The sequence below is a fragment of the Temnothorax americanus genome, unplaced genomic scaffold (genome assembly GCF_048541705.1).
Source record: "Temnothorax americanus isolate GAGA-0224 unplaced genomic scaffold, ASM4854170v1 Scaffold65, whole genome shotgun sequence".
Lineage (NCBI taxonomy): Eukaryota > Metazoa > Arthropoda > Insecta > Hymenoptera > Formicidae > Temnothorax > Temnothorax americanus.
The window spans coordinates 457,059-477,311 of NW_027509787.1; the positions used below are offsets into that span (position 1 = coordinate 457,059).

Sequence of the window (20,253 nt, forward strand, 5' to 3'; positions counted from 1 at the left end):
GGGAGGAAAGAATATCATGAGAAATGTGAAGGATGGTCGAGCACACAAATAGATACAGAAGACATCTGGAGGGAGATGAAAGAGAAAGTAAAGAGCGCTATCACGAAACATAAAAAAAGAATAATACCTTGGAGATTAGAAAGAAAAGAATGGTATAATAAAGAATGGAAGAAAAGGAAAAGGAGATTGAGGAGATTGATGAGGGACTGGAAGAAGGGAAGGATCGGAAAAGAAGAATATGTGAAGGAAAGAAAAGAGCACAAGGAATGGTGTAAGGAGCAGAAGATGAGGCACGAAAGGGAGGAAGAAGAAAAGTTAAGGAACATTAAAAATGAAGCGGAGAAGCGTGGAAGTATATAAATAAATACAGGAAAAAGAAAACTGAGGGGATAAGCGAGGAGATACAAATAGATGAGTGGAGAGACCACTTCATGGAAATGTTAGGGGGGACAAAGGAAAGAGTGGTGCTAGACATTGAAGAGAAGGAAGAAGATGGCACGAGAGGGGAGGTAACAAGGGGAGCCGAAAAAATATCAAGGGAAGAGGTGATTGAAGTAATAAAGAAACTGAAGATGGGAAAGGCAACAGGAGAGGACGGGATTGAGAACGAGGCGTGGAGATATATACAAAAAGATGTAGGTGAAGAGTTCCTGAAGCTAATCATCAGAATATGGAAAGGAAAGGGAATACCGGGAGATTGGAATAAAGGCATAATTAGTCCAATATATAAAAAAGGAGAGAGAAACGACCCAAAAAATTACCGAGGAGTTACTTTAATGAATACGGCGTACAAGATATACGCAAGTATCTTAAATGCGAGGTTGGAGAAGGAGATGGAGGCTAAGTTAAGGGAAGTGCAATGCGGGTTTAGAAGGAATAGAGGAACGATAGATGCAGTATACACAGTAAACTATGTAGCGAATAAGGAGCTGAGTAAGAAAAGTGGAAAGGTTTTTGCATTCTTTGCTGATCTTAAGGCAGCTTTCGATAAAGTAGATAGAAGGAAATTGAATAAAATAATGAGGAAGATAGGAATTGAAGATAACTTGAGATGAAGAATAATGGAGACATACAAAGAAACGAAAAATGTAGTGAAGATAAGAGATAAAAAGACAGAGGAATTTTAGACAGGAAAGGGACTAAGACAAGAATGCCCGTTGAGCCCGAACCTATTCAACTTATACATCATGGATTTAGAGGAAGGAATGGAAAAAGGACAAGCAAAAGGCATGGTGATAAGGAAAGAAAAATTCTGGACAATATCATACGCAGATGATATAGTGTTAATGGCGACGAGAGAGGAAGAATTGAAGGAAATGATGAGGAGGCTCAAGAGGTATTTGGAAGGGAAGGGTTTGAGTTTGAGTCCAGAGAAATCAAAGATAATGGTGTTCGAGAAAGCTAGGGGAAGAAGGAAAAAAAGGGAATGGAAATGGGGAGGAGAAGACATAGAGGAGGTCAAAGAAATAAAGTACCTGGGATATATTCTACAGAAGAATGGGGGAGCGGAGAATCATATAAAGAATAGAATGAAAAAGACTACAATAGCGATGAAGAGGACATGGAGCATTGGAGAGAGAATATTTAAAGAAGATTTTGAAAGAAGGATGAAAATGTTCGAGGCACTGGTAGAAGGAGTGGCATTATACGGAGCTGAAATATGGGGGTGGCTATACGAAAGCAGATTAGATGTGATATAAAGACAGTATGTTAAATGGATTTTAGGATTGGATAGTAGAACCCCGAATTATGTAATAACAGAAGAAACCAAAATGAAGGAAATAAAAGTAAGGGCAATAAGGAGAGCTGTGAGGTATGAGGAGAAGGCGAGACAGTCAGGAAAGAAAATAGTTCAAGCATGTATAAAGGATCTAGAGAGGAGCAGACCAAGGAAAGAAGAAAGTAAGTGGGAGAAGAAGAGAAGAGAACTGATAGAGAGGGCAGGAATGAAGAAGGAGCAGCTAAGGAGAGAAATGGAGGTGGGAGACCGAGAGGCGGTGGAGAATCTTGTAAAGAGAATAGAGGAAAAGAAGAAGGAGGAGAGACAGATAAAGATAAACGAGTCAAGGTACAATAGTAGCTATAAAGAGATTTTAACAGAGGAGTTACCAAAGTATCTACTAGAAAAAAAGAAGAAAAAGGATAGAATGCTGATAGCCAGATACAGATGCGGAAGTGAGGTGAAAGGCAGTCAACATTGGAGAGAGGAGGAAGATAGAAGGTGCAGAATATGCCAAAAAAAGGAGAACATAGAACATATACTAAAAGAATGTGAAGCGACAAAAAGATACAGTTAAAAGAATTTTTAAGAGAGGAAGGAAAAGGACTAGAAGTAATGAAAAGGATAGAAAGGGTTAGAAAAGAGGCGGAGGAAAGGGAAGGGATGGAGGGTGAAGAGTAGGAAGGGAAATGGAAAGACAGTTAGAATGTTAAATTAGTTTTAGAGTTAGTTAAAATGATCTAAGTGATGTATAATATATATATATATATGTTAGGAGAAAGTTATATGTTTGCAAGTTATGTTGTATGTTTGTAAAATTATGTAAGGTTGATGGAAGTCATCCTAAACCGCAAAGCAAGGATTAAATAAAATTATTATTATTATTATTATAAGAAATTTAAAAGAAAAATTAGAGGAAATCCATTTTTCAGTTAGAGAGCGAATGAATCTGAAATCTTCTCAGATGAAGCTTCGTTATGATCGTGGTGCCAGAAGAATTCTTTTTGAGGTAAGACAGAAAGTTTGGTTTTATAATCCTCGAAGAATTAAAGAGAAAGCTCCAAAGTTACAAGGAAGTTGGGAAGGTCCATTCCGGATAGTGAAAAAACTTAGTGACGTGGTGTTTTGTATAGAGAGATCGTCTAGACATAGGAGGAAAATTGTACATTCAGATAGATTAGCTCCCTTTCTCGAAAGAAGTTTAGAAAACTAATAAAGAAGATTGGAAGATTTTATTTTTTAAATTCGGGAGAGATATATTTTATTTTAAATGTAAATAAATTAAGTAATTACTGCGTAATTTATTTTTCCGTCTTAGGAGACTTCCGATCTAAGGAGAGGTTTGCCTTGAGGAAAACGTTTTCCTGAAGATGGCGGATTGGCTGAACGACGAGTCACACCTTGTTGGATAGAATTTTGTTGGATATCTTCTATTTTAAGAGACTGTCTCGCCCGCGATTTTTGGATCCGTGGTTTTCCCGCGGAACTTCGGGCAAATGCCGAGACAGAGACTTGGGGAGTCCATGAGGGACGATGGGTCCACGGAAGATACCCCCCCCCCTTGTCTGAACCGGAGGACGTAGGGAGACCGGGACTTTTCTTTGAGGGACTCTGGAAGTTGATTAGGTCCAAATTGACGGAATCGCTCGGTAACTTGCGGCGGCAGCCCAGAGTAGGGCAAGAAGACTCGTCGTTGCCCTGGAATCGACAATTTGTGCGGATGTACGATGAGATCCAGAATCGCGGATTGTTCGGTTACCTGTGGCAGGAGCCCAGGGTAGAACAGGGATATTCGCGGGAGTCATGAAGTCGACATCGGAGCACAGAACTTTGGATTAACAATGGATGCCCCTTGTTTTCAATTGTCGGGACGACAATCTTGATGGAGGGGGGCAGTGTTACGTCCCTGGTCTTTCATCTCCTGAATATCATCCCTTGAGTGTCATCGTGGAGCTTCATCGTTAAGGGGGTTGTTTATTGACAACCGCCCTGTTGTTGTTCTTGGGCTCCATGACATATTTGGTCTGGCTGTCGCATCGTGCAGACGCTTTCGAGGCCAATGAGCATTTGCGGATATTACATATTATATTGCATTGTTCTTTTGTACTGGATTATCATATTAAAACTCAGTACCACTTTAAGAGCTTTTATTTTTTTCGGGCGCGTTCCGGGAGTGTGAGAGTGTGCGAGTGATTTTTGAGAGAACGTCCGGAGGACGTAACAATATATTCTATTGCATGCTCTGTACAAATTTCAAAATTGAAAAAGAAAGTAGAGACTATAAGGGTGCAATGTTCTGAAGCGAAGATGCATGCCGTTGAGGAAGCAATTTTACATTTACCGGACAATCAAAATCTTGCAATGAAAGCATGTTTAGCCGCATCGCAAGTAAAGAATTTGAAAAGTATGCGTTACACGAATGAGTGGATTTTCGAGTGTTTGCTTTTGCGTATTAAGAGCAGCAAAACGTGTAAACATCTACGAGCTCATCAAATTCTAAGTCTGCCTTGCATCGATACGCTTAATGAATATATTAAAGCTATCAAAGGTGTGTATGGATTCGAGGAAACCACTTTCGAGGTTCTCAAAAAAAAAGTGAAAAATATGGACCCAAGGACTAAGCATGGTATACGTGATTAATTGATTATCGCCTAACACTTACTTCTTTTTTTGTCGAGCTTCCAAGTTCACACTGTCTATAATGAAATGGTTACAGCTGCTCTGCTCTTGGACGAGATGAAGCTTTTAAAATCTCTACATTTTGATCGTAAAAACTTGCGCTTCCAAGGTTTCACGAACTTGGGAAAATACACTCCTGAACATCAAAAAAGCAAAAAGGGTGTCCATGCTTTAGTACTCATGTTCCAGCCTTTTCTGGGAAAATGGGTGCAGTCATTAGCATGTTTTCTCAGCAAAGGCTGTGCATCAGAAGTAATATTGCATAAAATTCTAATGGAAAGCATTGTTCTAACTGAGCAATGCGGCCTGTATGTGGACGTCATTGCATCTGACGGAGCGACCTGGAATCGGTCGATGTGAGAAAAATTCGGAGTAACGGAAAAGAAAGTGCACGTCGAGCACATTTTCGATCCAATTCGTCGTCTTTGGTTCGTGTCTGATTTTCCCCATCAAATCAAGAACACGCGGAATTTTCTGACGAAATACCGTATACACGATGGTATTTGGCTAAGATGAACATTGCTGGAACTACTTCTTACGATGACATTGAAATGTCATCAAACAATATTTCATTCTTCGATTCTAGACTTCGGATGGCATCGTTCGAATAAGGCATTGGGACGCTTTATTAAAAATCGAAAATCCCACAGGTTTCAATTTGAAGGCCAATTTTAAGCTGACAGACGATCACGTGAGGCCAAAATATTATTAAAAGATGAATGTGGCCATGGCATTTCAAGTAATTCGACCTAATATACAACCTTTAACTGCATAATCTTTTACTTTTATCTTGCATGCAATTTCATAACGCTTCGAATATTTAATGTGATTACAGTTCTTCGGGGTAGCACAGGCCATGGAAATTTTTGAGAGTAATCACGAAGATCTGAAGGATTCGAAAGGGACACAAAAATTCTGTCGCAGGATAAAAAATTGAATCACTGCGATGAACAACCGCACTCCGATTGATGCCATGAAACCAGGAAACAAAGCTTGGACGGTATGTAAATAGAATTGTATCATCCTTTACTTACTGTTTACGTCAACCTAATGCATTTCTCAACAAATATAGGATGTGACAGAATTCTTAGAGTACATCAGAGCTTGGGAAAAAGAGGCTATTGAAAGAGGATATAAATTTTTATCCGATTCTACGTGCTACGGATTGAAAGTTTCGCTGCAAGCTGCACTAGAAATTTGTACGTACCTTGTCGAAGACTGTGGTTTCGCACATACGTCATGATGGCAAGGCTGAATCATCAGGATAATCTAGAGGTATATATTTTTTCCATCGCTCTTCATAAAGCGGATAAAAGGAGGTTGTTCGAAATTTGTTCTTGATTACTATGACACCGAGAACAAATTTTATAACATCAATTGTAGGGTTCAGGATTTTATGTTGTTAGTTAGATAGTTATGTCCAGTATAGTAGAATATTAATAATGTTATTTCCTCGAACTATGTATTCTGTTGCAGCAATTTTTTGGAATGATGCGAAACTCGTGTGGCTCAAACAAACATCCAGACAGCACCTTATTTGTGCAAATGTACAGGCTTGTGTCAACGTACTAGTTAGTCAAACCACCCAAAGGCAGTAATATCTCGAGCGCTGATACCATTAATGTCCTGTTGAGCATTAAAGATTTGAATGATGCTAATGAAAGGAGAGACCAATGGGACGCTCAAATTGATACGATCCTGGACAGAGGAACAAATATGGATGTTCTTTACGATGCTGTATCACTGTTAAAGGAGCACGACTATTTCAAATGCAGTACGTCGGAATACGTATTAGCATACGTAGCAGGGTACGTGACAAGGAAAAGCACTCGATTTGCAATATTTAATGAGGAAGGGAACCGTGTTGTTTGTCAGAATTGCCTGCAAAGTTTGGAGTTGCCGGCTTCTGAGGCGATTCCGGAAAATCATAAATTGATCGGTATAAAATCGAGAGAGAATCTCAAACATTCATCGCGGAAATTAGAGGAACTCCTTTCCATACTAGAAAGAGCAACGGTCGAAACAGTGAGCTCCAAAGAATTGAATGAAAATACTTTATTCAGCGTCACGAAAGCTGTTGATGAATTTCCACCAATAACGCTCGTTGGATGTGACAAACACAAGCGGCTGCTGACGGACAGTGTCATGCGGTTCTATCTTCTCATTCGAATGTATTTCATTACGAAGCAGGACAGTAAGAACAATAATATTGAACAAAAGCAAACTAGGGAAAGGAGGAAAGCTTCTAAACTCACCTACTCCAAAGACGAGCCAAAGAAAAGCAATATTACTGCTAAAGAGAAGACGCTTCCAGTAAAAGCTGCAAAAGGCAGTGTTCGCGAAATCGCTGATTAATCCCGACGATGGAAGCGGGATGAGAAGGACGCGCGTGGAAGGTGTTCACTAATTATTCACTTTATTTCTTGTGTAACTCAGACCACAGTCTGAGCCGTCTTTAATATGAGAAGAGATAAATACAGTCTGACCTGAGAGTGGTGGGCAGTCTTTCGGATTTCATTAAGCATAAGAAGTCTTTGTATAAGAAGTCTTTGTGTATCGTTCGTGAGTGGGCGAGGCAATTATATTAATTGCCGTCCTCTTCGATGAATCGCCCGTGAGCCGGTGAGACACGTGGCGGTCGGCACTCGCGCACATGTGAGCCTGAGTCGTCGTGTTGATGTATCCTGAGTAGAGCTGGATGTGTGGTCGCTTTACATGTTAATGCAGTATCTCAGCAGCTGTAATCACTGCGGTGAGCACTTTAATGTGTATAGTCACAATCAAGATGCACAGAGCACACATCGTGCGTCTGATCACTGCGCGGCCATTTGCACAATTGCCTCGATCGCGAGGAAGACGTTGGCGATGAGCGCGCCCGTGCGGGCGCGAACTACCGCGGTGATGCGGAGTCGATATCCGATCGATGCTGCCATCTGATCGGGCGGCGCAACGGTAACGGAATCTCGAACAGGCAGCAAAAAAAATGTGTCAGTTTCCGCATCTACTAAGGCATGTTTGAAACGCAAAAGATCATGTTCGAAACGCAAGCCTTTGAAAGATGCAAAAAGTCGTATAAATGTCCAGAACATGTAAATAAATATTATAAATATAAATAAATATATTATAAATATATATACTATTATATATATAAAACCCGACTGTTTGTCTGTCTGTCTGTTTGTCTGTCCGTCCGTCCGTCCGTCCGTCCGTCCGTCTGTCCGCGAACTACTCATTCGTTAGTGGACCGAATTTTTATCAAGGGTACATGAAATAGGGGTAGAATTTCCCGGGTAGTGCTATAGGGTGTATAGTTTTTCGTTACCGATTTTCTGGAAACCGGTTTTTTTAATTTCTTCAATTTTTCGGGAAATAATCGACCAAATCTCACAAAATTATATATGTGTATAAGTATATGAAACAGGGGTAGAATTTTCAGGGGAGTGTTATGATGTGTATAGTTTTTCGTTACCGATTTTCTGAAAACCGGTTTTTCTAATTTTTTCAAATTTTCGGGAAATAATTCACCGAATCTCGAAGAATTAAGTATGAAACAGGGGTAGAATTTTCCGGGGAGTTCTATAAAGTGTATAATTTTTCGTAAAGGATCTTTTTGGAAGCCGGTATTAGAAATTTTTCCAATTTTTCAGGAATTAATTGACCGAATCGCAAAGAATTGTATATGAAATAGGGGTAGAATTTTACGGGGAGCGTCATAATGTGTAACAGTTTTTGTTACTGATCTGTTTGGAAACCGGTTTTTTAATTTTTTTAATTTTTTGGGAAATAATTAATTGAATCTCAAAGAATTATACATGAAGTAGAGGTAGAATTTTCCGATGAGTGCTATAAAGTGTACTATTTTTTGTTACCGATCTTTTTGAAAACCGGTTCCAAATGACCGAATCTCAAAGAATTGTACATAAAGTAGGAGTTGAATTTCCTGGGGAGTGCTATAAAGTATATAATTTTTTGTTACCGATCTTTTTGGAAACTGGTATCAGAAGTTTGACGAATTTTTCGGGAAATAATTGATCGAATTTTAAAGAATTGTATATAAAAACAGGGGTAAAATTTCCCGGGGAGTGCTATAAACTGTATAGTTTTATAAAAAAAAGTTCTCCCAAAAATTACGTTTTTTTTAAATAATTTTTTTTTAAACGACTTTTACCTTTATTTTACATACTTTTGGTAAAAATTTGGTTGAATAGTTTAAGAGTGTATAAAGAACAGACATACATACATTTATACATACAGACATTCTATTTTTTATATATAGATTACATGATATGTGAAACAAGTAACTTATAAGTCATTCGTTGCTAATTGTAAGTCATAAAGACTGTATAAGCTGATAGTTTCACATATTATATGTTAGTCATTTTAGTAATCTGTTACCGAGACGTTTGAATATACTAATATATATTTTAAAAGATATATTTAAGATTATATTTATTAAAATGAAAAATTTTAACAACGGAGTGTCAAGTGAAGAAGTTAGAAAAAGTAAAAATTAATAAATTATTATATAATAATTTAATAAATAATAATAATTTATTTTTTTTTATAAAAAATAATATTTTTTAAATTCTTTAGTTTTGGATGATGGTATGGACGAGGAACTTTTTGAATTTATGATAAAATATGAAGAAACTGTATTACGGATAAAAGGTATTATAGATGAAATACTGTTAAATATGGCGCTCAAATATGAACACGCACTATAGAGTGCGGTCGGATAGCTCCCCTATATATCTGCTGCGCCATCTTAGCTGGTGTGTGCGATATCGCCTTTCCTTTAGAAGACATCCGAGTACACGGATCGAATCTTCATTACTGCCGAAAGTTTGCTTATTGAATAATTTTTAAGTTTTCGTGTACCAAAAGGGTGAATGTGATACAAACAAAATAAAGAAGAAAGAATAAAATCAGAAGGTGTCGTTGCCTATTTTATTAAAAACTCAAAAGGTTATGGACCCAGAACACGCTTCCACTGCGCAGGAAGGGGCTGCGGGAGTTGAGGCCATGGAGATATCGAAAGCCGACAAGGCGGGTAAGTGGAAAACTGTTTTGAAAGTGTTATACGCGAGTGAACGGTCGAAAGAAGTGCGTTAATTCGGGAGTGCGTGTTTAACAAAATTTAGAAAGAAGAGCGAACGTAAAATATCTCACGCGAAAGCTTCTAGTTTGCACGCGACAGTTTTCCCTAAAAACAACACCGATAGTTTTCGAAAGTGTAAAATCAACGGTAATCGAAAGATTGAAATCGGAAGTGAAACGCGTTTAAATTGTTGCAACAGTGAACGAAAGAAGCGTTAAAAGTGATTGCACGAAATATAAAATCACGGTAAAAGAAAACGAAATATCGAAAACATAGAGATTTAAAATGGCGTCGGAAAAATAAAATCACGCGTTGGAAAAAAAGAAAGCCAAAAGAACAATGCTCTCTTCTCGGGAAAACAAACGCCGGCCGGAACAGGCTTGAGCGGGCGCGCGCTCGAGGTACTACACCGCGCGCGAGAGAAAGAGAGAGAGAGAGAGAGACAGAACGAAAACAAACGCACGAGGCAGAGCTGTAGCCTGCAGCCGCATACATGTATATATATATACGCGAAACATCGATCGGGTCGATGCGAGGAGCCGAGCGCCGCAAGTGTGCGAAGGAAGGGGAACTCGTGAACGTGAGTATGTGGGTGTCCGCATACTGCGAGTATAGAATTTATAGATAGTCCAGTCACTATGTACATTTAAAAAAGACATAATTCTGACCCAGGATTTTTCTTTTGGGGGGTGTTGGGGGGCTCAAGAAAAGCTTAATCTCAAGTTTTCGACCTCTGTTTCCCGCTTGCTTTTTTTACGGGAGTAAAAAATGTGAAAAAATGGTTTTTTCGCGATAACTCGGTTTCTAATAAAGTTACAACGTCGAATCGGATCTCATTTTAAAGCTTTTTTTACGCTCTACAAATTATGTCGTATGACATTTTTACGTACGATCGATTGTTTTTGAGGCATCGAACAAGAAAGGGAAATAAAAAAGTATGATATTTAGTTTTTTTCTTTTTACTCATTATTGTCGTCCGAAATTGCAAAAATGCTTCAAATAAAACTTGTAGAGCGTAAAAAAACCTACAATATTCATTTGTTATTCATTTCATTTAGTTGAAAATTACGCCTTGTAGAGCGCCTCAAAGTGGAGAGTCGTCGCCATCGCGTCAGCGGCGCGTTGGTTACGTCGATACGCGGCACCGAACGCTTTCGCTAAGATTTCCGATTTCATTGACGCAAAAAAGTTTTTTTTCTATTTTATCATTTTTCGCACACGAATCTGTATAAACGCTTCAAATAAAACTTGCACAGCAATAAAAATCGTAAAATGTTCTTATTTATTACTTTAATTTCGTTGAAAATTCCATATCGCACTACGCCTGCAAATAAATCTTGCAAAGCCTGAAATTATTATATTTTGAAACCGTCAAGTTTTCTTAAGGGAATCAAACACGTATTTGCCATTGCAGATAGTTGTTTTAAAACAAAAATTACACTTACCGTTTCATTGAAGAATACATGAAAGCGTGCAGTTTTATATCTAAGTGACAATATTCTTGTTCATTAATAAATAACAAGTTATTCATGTCTTGACACTGTTCTTCTCTTGATGTTGATGGTGATTCGCCATTGCCACTTCGCCGAGAAGCCAACGAAGCTAATCTTTTATTCGAATACGTTTTGTAACACGCCCCGTGTACAGCAACTTCGGTCAATGTCTGCAACTTTCGATGATATTCCGCATCTCCTCTTTGCTCGCTCGCCAATAAAAGAGATTTAATACCTCTCGATTTCACCACTTGAACGTCTGTTATCAAAGGTTTTTCACATATAAAACAATCCGAGTCACTCATTGTTGTTCACTAAAAACTGCACTGACAAAATGTCCAAAAACTGCATTAACAAAATGTCCACAAAATTCTCGTTTCGAAAAGCATCCGCTCGCTGCGATATACAGAAAACGACTGGCAAATGCAATAAAAAGGACCGGCGCCGCGGCGAGCAGATGTTTACTATATATAGTAAACATTTGCTAGTATGTTTACTTTATATAAAACCATGAAGAAAACAATGAAGTCTGAAAGCGTTCGGTGCCGCGTATCGACGTAACCAACGCGCCGCTGACGCGATGGCGACGACTCTCCACTTTGAGGCGCTCTACAAGGCGTAATTTTCAACTAAATGAAATGAATAACAAATGAATATTGTAGGTTTTTTTACGCTCTACAAGTTTTATTTGAAGCATTTTTGCAATTTCGGACGACAATAATGAGTAAAAAGAAAAAAACTAAATATCATACTTTTTTATTTCCCTTTCTTGTTCGATGCCTCAAAAACAATCGATCGTACGTAAAAATGTCATACGACATAATTTGTAGAGCGTAAAAAAAGCTTTAAAATGAGATCCGATTCGACCTTGTAACTTTATTAGAAACCGAGTTATCGCGAAAAAACCATTTTTTCACATTTTTTACTCCCGTAAAAAAAGCAAGCGGGAAACAGAGGTCGAAAACTTGAGATTAAGCTTTTCTTGAGCCCCCCAACACCCCCCAAAAGAAAAATCCTGGGTCAGAATTATGTCTTTTATAATCCGTTTTTTTGTACATAGTGACTGGACTAAGATGACTCGCCACGGAGCGGAGATAGCCATCTTCGCTATACTCGAAAGTAAGCCGTCGGAAGGAAGGCAAGCGCACTGAGCGTGCATGCGTGTATGTGTATGTATGCGGTTGGTAGTAGACGCGGCCGTATGGCAATAATGCTACACGCGTATATGGACGCATATACGTGTGCACAGGTATATGTATATATACTTATTTAATAAATTGGAATTTAAATAAATAAAGAAAATTAAAAGTTTAATTTTAAACAGAAAGCTAAATTGGAAAGTTATATTTGAACGGAAAGAAAATTGAAAGTTTATAATTGAACAAAAATTTGAAAGATTAGTTTGAACGGAAAATTAAAATTGAAAGATTAATATTCCAACGAAAAGTGCAAATTGAAAGACGAATTAAATAAAAGGCAAATTGAAACAAATTCAACCAAATTAATATACACCTTGTTCATTTTAGATCGATCAACTCTGATCCCCTTCATGAAAACTCAGGAAGAGCTTCTGGGATTCAGAGAGTATTTTGCAAATGAGAAGGTGACGGTGCACCTGGACAACACCAAGATTTACTTCACCACTGAGAGTGGTTTTAAAAAAGATATAGGTACTATTACTGTTTTTGTATTTTTAAATAATTTAAAGCATGTACTCGCTAATACTTAATTAACTTGTGTTCGGTTAAGAGGGTAATTAGTTATATGAGTCTGAGAAAGTATTGTGGTTATCTTGTGTTCGGATGCCATAATACTGACTCGGTTTTGTTAAATTGACTTGTGTTCGATCAAGAGAATAAAAATAATAGCTGACATAAATATAATATTTTTTGACCCAATGATATTAAATATATATCTTCTGGTGTGTCTAATTTTACAAAAATGAGCTTATAAAATTGTACAATATATTGCAGAAAAATCCGAGACTTCAGAAATGGAGCTAAAACTGCTGGAAGAAGAGCTGACCAGACTAAATGCAGCAGGAGAGGAATTGTATCTTCCCTACTGCATATCGAAAGAAAATCAGGAGGAAGAAAAGGCCGAAAGATCGAAAGAAGTGTTTTCGAAAGATAAAGAATTCGCAGAAATCGAAAGTTCAAATGAAATCGCGTTATCGGAATACGTGATGGAGTCGAAAGAAATGAAAAATCTAATGAAAAGTACCCCGAAAATTACCAGTATCGAGAAAATAAAACCTCATAAAGTTTTATTTAATAGAGACTTTCTGAATAACACACAGAAAAATAATATATTTGATATACAAAATCAGAATAATGATTTTTTGAATTCCACAGAATTCGAGGATAAACTGAAAGTAATGACCAAAAGTTACGAAGAAAAATTGAAAGAGGCCGAAAGGAAATCGAAAGAAAAAATGGAAGAAAAACTAAAGGAAATGAATGATCTGCTAAAATCCACTCGAGCAGAGTATGATGGTTTAGTAGAATATGGTAATCAAACCAAAACCTTCATGAGAGAAAAATTGAATGAAGTAAAAATAAAAGACACTCGAACGAGCCCTCTTCCAAACATGTCCGGAAGATCCACAACCGTAAGTGATTCAAACTCGAAAGTACAAAACTTAGATAGTAATTCAGAAATCAACAATGTAAATTCTTTAATTTTGAATGAAATTGATAAACGATTTAAAGAACGCGAAAGTATTGCAAAAGACTTCTTGGAATCTAGAAATACCAAATTGCATAGAGATTATAAATTAAATTCGCATACACGATTTGAATATTTTTTAAATTTCTTTAAATCTGAATTACGCTCTCTCAATCTATTACACATCATTGATGAAAGCAATGAAAACAAAAACACAAAATCGAATGTTAGCAAAAGTGTTCTAAAACAACAAAAATATGATGTTCGCGAAAGATTAATCGGACGTTTAGAATTGAATTATTACTCGAAAGTTTGCAAAATTCAGGAACCGAAAGAAATATTGGAGAAACTTAAAACACTGAAATTAAGTGAAGCAAATTTAACTACCATGAGCTTGCGGGAAAAATTATATAGCATTAAATACAATCCGGGAAAGGAAAAGGCTTCAGCTTTTTGGAATCGATTCAAAGATATAGTTAGAATGTATAATAGCTTGCCGGAAGTAAAACCTTTGATCGATGATGAAGTAAGAGATTCGTTCTACAATGCAATATCGAAAGCTTTACCGGATGTTAAAAAGCTGAATTTCCTAAACATGCATCAGCAGAATAAACCGCTATCTTATGAAAGTCTTAAAAATTTTATAATACAGGAAGAGAGTGAGTCCGGAAGAACGCAAGCGTCCGGAAGTGCCATGGTAACCACGACCAAGTGTTTTAACTGCGACGAGTTTGGACATTTGGGACGTGACTATCCAAGACAAGGGACGAACATCAAAATGTGTTATGAATGCAGACAGTTCGTGACACATAGAGCTGCTCAATGTCCAAAGAGGTGGGCAAACTCGAAAGAAAAAAGGTACGAAAATAAAAATTATAATAATAATAATCGAGGAAATCGTGGTAATAGAAGGGGTAAAGGCGGTAATAATTATCGCGGAGGTATTAAACGCTCGAACGAAAATCAAAACAATTTGAACGCGAAAAGAGGTCGATTCAACAACAAAAGGGGAAGAGGAAACCAGAATCGAAACAATCGTGGAGGAAAACAACCGAACAGTAATGATCAACAAGATAAAACTGCCTTGAACGTTAATGGTAAGTACTCTGACCTAGATACGAATGTTATCGAAAGAACGAACATTGCATGCGAAAAGGGAAAACTATTGGCCAGGTTTTTAGCTGACTCCGGTGCAACCGAGCATCTTACTAATTCCCGTATTATATTTAAAACCTTTAACGAAAGAATTGATGAAATTAAATGCGCAAATAACTCGAAAGAAGGAATACTAAAAACGGAGGGAGTCGGTGATATTGTGTGTAATACGAAAGAAAACAAACTGTTAAACTTAGACAATGTTATATGGGCCGAAAATTTATTCGAGAATCTGATTTCTTTGCGAAAATTTGTTGATCAGGGTTTAAGCATTTATCTAGATAATCAGCGCATAGATATATATGATCCCAAATCGAACGAATCATTGCTGACTGGTATATACGAAAGACCATTCTGGATCATAGAAGTTGAAGTTAATAATTCAAAACAAATAAAAAATAAACCTAATAGAATAAAAGCATATGTGATAACGCGAAGCATGGCGAAAGAAAAGGAAAATTATCTAGAAAACGAAAGTAAGAATAATGAAACGATAGAAAGTGACGAAAGGGAAGAATCTGTAAACGAAACAGAGAATGAATTCAAAAGAGAAAATGAAAACGTGATCGTAAATTCAAACTTAAGAAACTGTTCGGACTTTGATGTCACAATAAGAGATAGAAATATAGTACAAATTGATCAAAATGCATTGGAGGAAAATCCAAATTGTAACATAGAATTCGAAAGTGACAATAAACAAATTAACGACCAAGCCATGCTGTGGCATGCACGAATGGGTCATGCGTCTCTTGAGTATTTAAAGAAATTACAGATTAAACATCCCGAGATTAAAGGTTTGAAAGAATGTAAATTTGACGAAAATATTAAAAATTGTGAAGTCTGTCTGATATCAAAAATTAACAAACTGCCTTTTCGAACGACACGTGCTAGAACGCAAGAACCTTTACAAATGATTCATTCGGACGTTATGGGAAAGATAAGTCCTTCGTCTCATCCCAAAGGATATAAATATATATCTGTATTTATTGACGACTATTCGAGACTTGGTATGGCATATGCCATGAAAACGAAAGACGAGACAGGTCACTGTTTCGAATCATTTGTAAAGAGTGCTAGAAACCTCTTGGGAAAGGACGCAAAGGTTTGTTATTTACGATCAGATCAAGGCACTGAATATACCGGTGGATACACTGTTGAAGTGTTAAGAAAACTAGGAGCCGAACATCAGTTGGCCTGTCCAGATACCCCTCAGCATAATGGTACGTCCGAAAGATTTAATCAAACTATACAACGAAAGATTCGAACGCTAATGTACGATGCGAAACTACCTGAAAACATGTGGGATTTAGCATTGAGCGCAGCAGTATATGCATATAACCGGACGCCACATGTATCGAACGATATGATTTCTCCATTAGAAAAATTTAATCCAAATATTAAAGCTGATTTAAATCAGATAAAGCGCTTTGGATGCCTAGCCTATATGAAAGTGCAACGGAAGGTTGGACCGAAATTTCGATTTATAGGTTTTAGAACGATTTTAGTGGGTTACAGAGACACAGGTTATTTATTGCTGAAACCTGAAGATGGAAAGCTGTACGAAAGTCGAGATGTTAGATTTAACGAAAAAACTGTTTTTGGAGACAAATATAAAAAGGACGAAATAAATAATTGGGCCAATGTCAATGTAGAAATAAATCCAAGTAATTGGTTCTCTGAATTTGATCCCAAAAGTCAATCGAACGAAGACAAATCGAACGAGATTTTGAATGTAGAACCGGAGGGAGTTGCTAAACGAAAAAGAGGACGATCGAAAAGGGTGATTATTGAAAAGGAACGATCTACAGCAGACAAACAAATTCTCGCTATGATAGCAAACCTTAACGGTGATCCAGCTTCCTATGCTGATGCAATGGCTACGAAAGAAAAACTCGAATGGACTGAAGCAATCAATGAGAAATTAAATTCAATGTATAAAAATAACGTTTGGAGTCTGGTGGACAGACCAAGAGCGAAAGACAGAAATAAAAAGCCAAACATAATTGACACACGTTGGGTATTAAAAAGAAAGATAGAAAGTAACAATGAAGTGAGATTCAAAGCTCGGCTCGTGATCAGAGGCTTTAAAGATGGAAACGTTTATGATTTGCAAGAAACTTATGCACCTGTATCTCGATTACCTCTGATCCGAGCAGTGCTCGCAATCATTAATAAATATAACCTGGAAGTATGCCAACTGGACGTAAAAACTGCTTTTTTGAATGGCACATTGAAAGATGTTATATATATGGAAATTCCAGAAGAAGTTCAGTGCTCGAAAGAAATAAGATTAAATAAAGTCTGCAAATTAGAAAGAGCATTGTATGGTTTGAAAGTAAATCCAAAACTGTGGAACGAAAGGTTTAAGGAAGCTGCTTTAAAAATTGGTCTGAAATCACACGAAAATGAACCATGTCTGTTTACTTGGCGACAAAAAGAAAAATTTTTGATTTTGATTTTATACGTGGATGATATGCTTATATCAAGTAACGATGTAGAAAAACTCAATGAGATTAAACGAAAGCTGATGGAAGAATTTGAAATGACTGATTTAAAAGAACCAAAAGTTTTTCTAGGGCTGGAAATAACTCGAAATCGAAAAACGAAAAAAATAAAATTGACTCAAACAAAATACATTGACCGAATGCTTCAAAAGTTTAAATTTGACGGATTATATCCGAAACGAACGCCAATGATTACTAATCAGGTAGCAAATTGCGAGCGAAAGCTTAGGGAAGAAAATGAACAATTGGAAGAATTTATCGAAAGTAGCAATATTGAAAATATTCCATATAGAGAAGCTGTAGGAACGTTACTATATCTAGCAAACGCTAGTCGACCGGATATTAGTTATTCGGTAAATGTACTAAGTAGACATCAAAACAATCCGACAGAAAACGAATGGAAAATGATCAAACGAGTATTTTGTTATTTGAAGGGAACTCGAACGCTAGGATTAAATTATTTAGGAAGATCGAACGATTTACAAGCATATTCTGATGCAAGTTTTGCCGATTGCAAAGAATCTCGAACGACTAGTGGTTTTGTTATTAAATTGTTTGGTGACTCAATTGCATGGCGAACACGAAAGCAAAACTATGTAGCACTATCTACTTGTCAGGCTGAGTACGTCTCTATGAGCGATGCTTGCCAGGAATTGATGTCACTGAACAATTCTTTGAAAGTGATACTAACTGACAATTTCTTTCCAATAAAATTGTGGTGTGATAATAAAACTGCAGAATATAGCTCGAAAGTTAGCGGAAGCAATAAACTAAGACATATACCAGATTTGAAAGAACACTATGTTAGACAGTGTGTTGATAAGGGTTTCGTGAATGTATTTTGGATAAAATCGAAAGAACAAATTGCGGATGTATTTACTAAACCCTTGGCATTTAACTTGCATGCTTCTTTAACAAATTCTATTATGAATGTCGAAAGTAATGATAACTGATAAACCTTAAATTTCTTTGTGTATTGTATTTCTCTTATGTTACAGGAACTACTGAGTAGTCAAGTTGGAAAGATCCGGAAGATGTACATATATGAGCGGGAGGGAGTGTTAAATATGGCGCTCAAATATGAACACGCACTATAGAGTGCGGTCGGATAGCTCCCCTATATATCTGCTGCGCCATCTTAGCTGGTGTGTGCGATATCGCCTTTCCTTTAGAAGACATCCGAGTACACGGATCGAATCTTCATTACTGCCGAAAGTTTGCTTATTGAATAATTTTAAGTTTTCGTGTACCAAAAGGGTGAATGTGATACAAACAAAATAAAGAAGGAAGAATAAAATCAGAAGGTGTCGTTGCCCATTTTATTAAAAACTCAACAAATACTTTTGAAAATTATAAAAGAAGAGACAAAGAAACGAAAGCTTTTTGTAAAAGAAAATCAAAATAATATTGAAAAAGCAAAAAATGCAAGAAAAAATTAATAAAATAGAGAAAAAATAAACGAAAAAAAAGGTTAGGTCTCTTTATATAATAACATATATATATTATTAAAGCATAATTAGTAAAAGACAAAATTTTAATTTAGTGTACTTTTCATTGCTAATTTAATATAATTAAAATATGTGTATTTAATTTTAATATAACAGTAAGATATATAGTTAGATCTCTTCCATTAAATTCAGATACACAAGCTCCAGATTCCAGCAAGTCAACATCAAGCACATTCATGCATGTGCTCTGTTCTGATTTGTTAGAGGACAACGTAAATTGTATCAAAAGAAATAAATTTATCATAGCGAAAAACAGAAGCTAAAAAAATATGTGGATTATAATGTAATTTAAAAAAAATTATTGTATGCATATATATTTTATTACGGCTATATAAATCTACGCAAATAAAATGGTCTTTACCGTGTACGTTTTCGATCATTGTTTGGCTCATTCTCGGCTTGCTCTCTTTCGTAAGTTACTAACGATACAGGGGTAGAATTTTCTGGGGAATGCTATAAAGTGTATACTATAAAATGTATAATTTTTTGTTATCGATTTTTTGGAAACCGGTGTCAGAAATTTTTACAATTTTTGGGGAAATAATTGATCGAATCTCAAAGAATTGCATATGTGAAATAAATATAAATTTAAAAAATACATATAAATTAAAAAAATTAACAAATGATATCGTTCATAGGTCGAGCAATTTTAAGTGAATTATGTTATGAAGTTGCTGCTTTCACATATGATATGTCAAAACTGATAAATCAGTCAATTTAATTCGTGACTTTCGCAAGCAATTAAGAAAATATTCGCACATTATAAGAAATAGAAAAAGCCATTAAGAGGATATTCGCACATTGTAAGTAAGTAAAAAAGTGAGAGAGAGAGAGAAGGGAAGAGAGAGAGAAAAAAAAGAGAGAGAGAGAGAGATACAAAGAAAAAAGGTATGAGGTTCAGCGATCAGCTGATTGTTAAACACGGACACATATGCGAACGCATTTTCTAAATTTCCTTTTTATTTCATTATATTATACTATTGACTTTCGTTTCTTATGAAAAAGAAGGATATTTGCACATTATTAGAAATGAATATGATATTTTATTGACTTTCTGTCTTTTCGTTTTTTAAGAAAAAAGGATATTCGTACATTATAAGAGAGATGATGATGATGATAATCGTTTATTAGCTTCAATAGCTACATAAGAAGTTTTCTTATACATTACAATAATCAATATCTGAAATTAATACTCTGAAAGCCTACTACGCAACTCTATTATATATTATATATTTGCTCCCCTCTCTCAATCTGAATATGTTTCGCTAACATTCTTCTGAAATGCGGCAGTCTGTTTTCTCTTTTTATTTCGTTGGGTAACGCATTGTATATTTTCATTCCTTTATACCATAACATTTTCTGTTCTTCCGTAGTTCTACATCTGTTGATATAAATATTTCCTTTTTGCCGTGTACTTACACCCTCTCTA

General features: G+C 36.4%; 2 protein-coding genes, 1 long non-coding RNA gene and 1 pseudogene across 4 annotated transcripts in view; all 4 read left to right on the forward strand.

Annotated features, from left to right (window-relative positions):
* The window catches only part of LOC143905661 (uncharacterized), a 256,879-nt gene that overhangs the window by 79,938 nt on the left and 156,688 nt on the right, over positions 1 to 20,253 (forward strand). The window lies entirely within an intron of this gene.
* Positions 1,206 to 2,470, forward strand: LOC143905648 (uncharacterized; annotated as a pseudogene).
* Positions 4,127 to 4,759, forward strand: LOC143905672 (uncharacterized). Its single transcript, XM_077421226.1, has 2 exons — positions 4,127 to 4,346; positions 4,437 to 4,759. The coding sequence occupies exons 1-2, from the start codon at positions 4,127 to 4,129 to the stop codon at positions 4,757 to 4,759; spliced, it is 543 nt and encodes a 180-aa protein (XP_077277352.1).
* Positions 9,147 to 18,689, forward strand: LOC143905687 (uncharacterized). Of its 2 annotated transcripts, XM_077421239.1 has the most exons (7): positions 9,147 to 9,449; positions 12,517 to 12,660; positions 12,964 to 13,209; positions 13,345 to 13,601; positions 14,310 to 14,491; positions 14,567 to 14,754; positions 18,315 to 18,689. In XM_077421239.1, the coding sequence occupies exons 1-7, from the start codon at positions 9,368 to 9,370 to the stop codon at positions 18,326 to 18,328; spliced, it is 1,113 nt and encodes a 370-aa protein (XP_077277365.1). In that variant the 5' UTR covers positions 9,147 to 9,367; the 3' UTR covers positions 18,329 to 18,689. The 2 variants fall into 2 exon arrangements, with proteins under 2 accessions (XP_077277365.1, XP_077277364.1); XM_077421238.1 differs by having other exon boundaries at positions 12,964 to 13,601.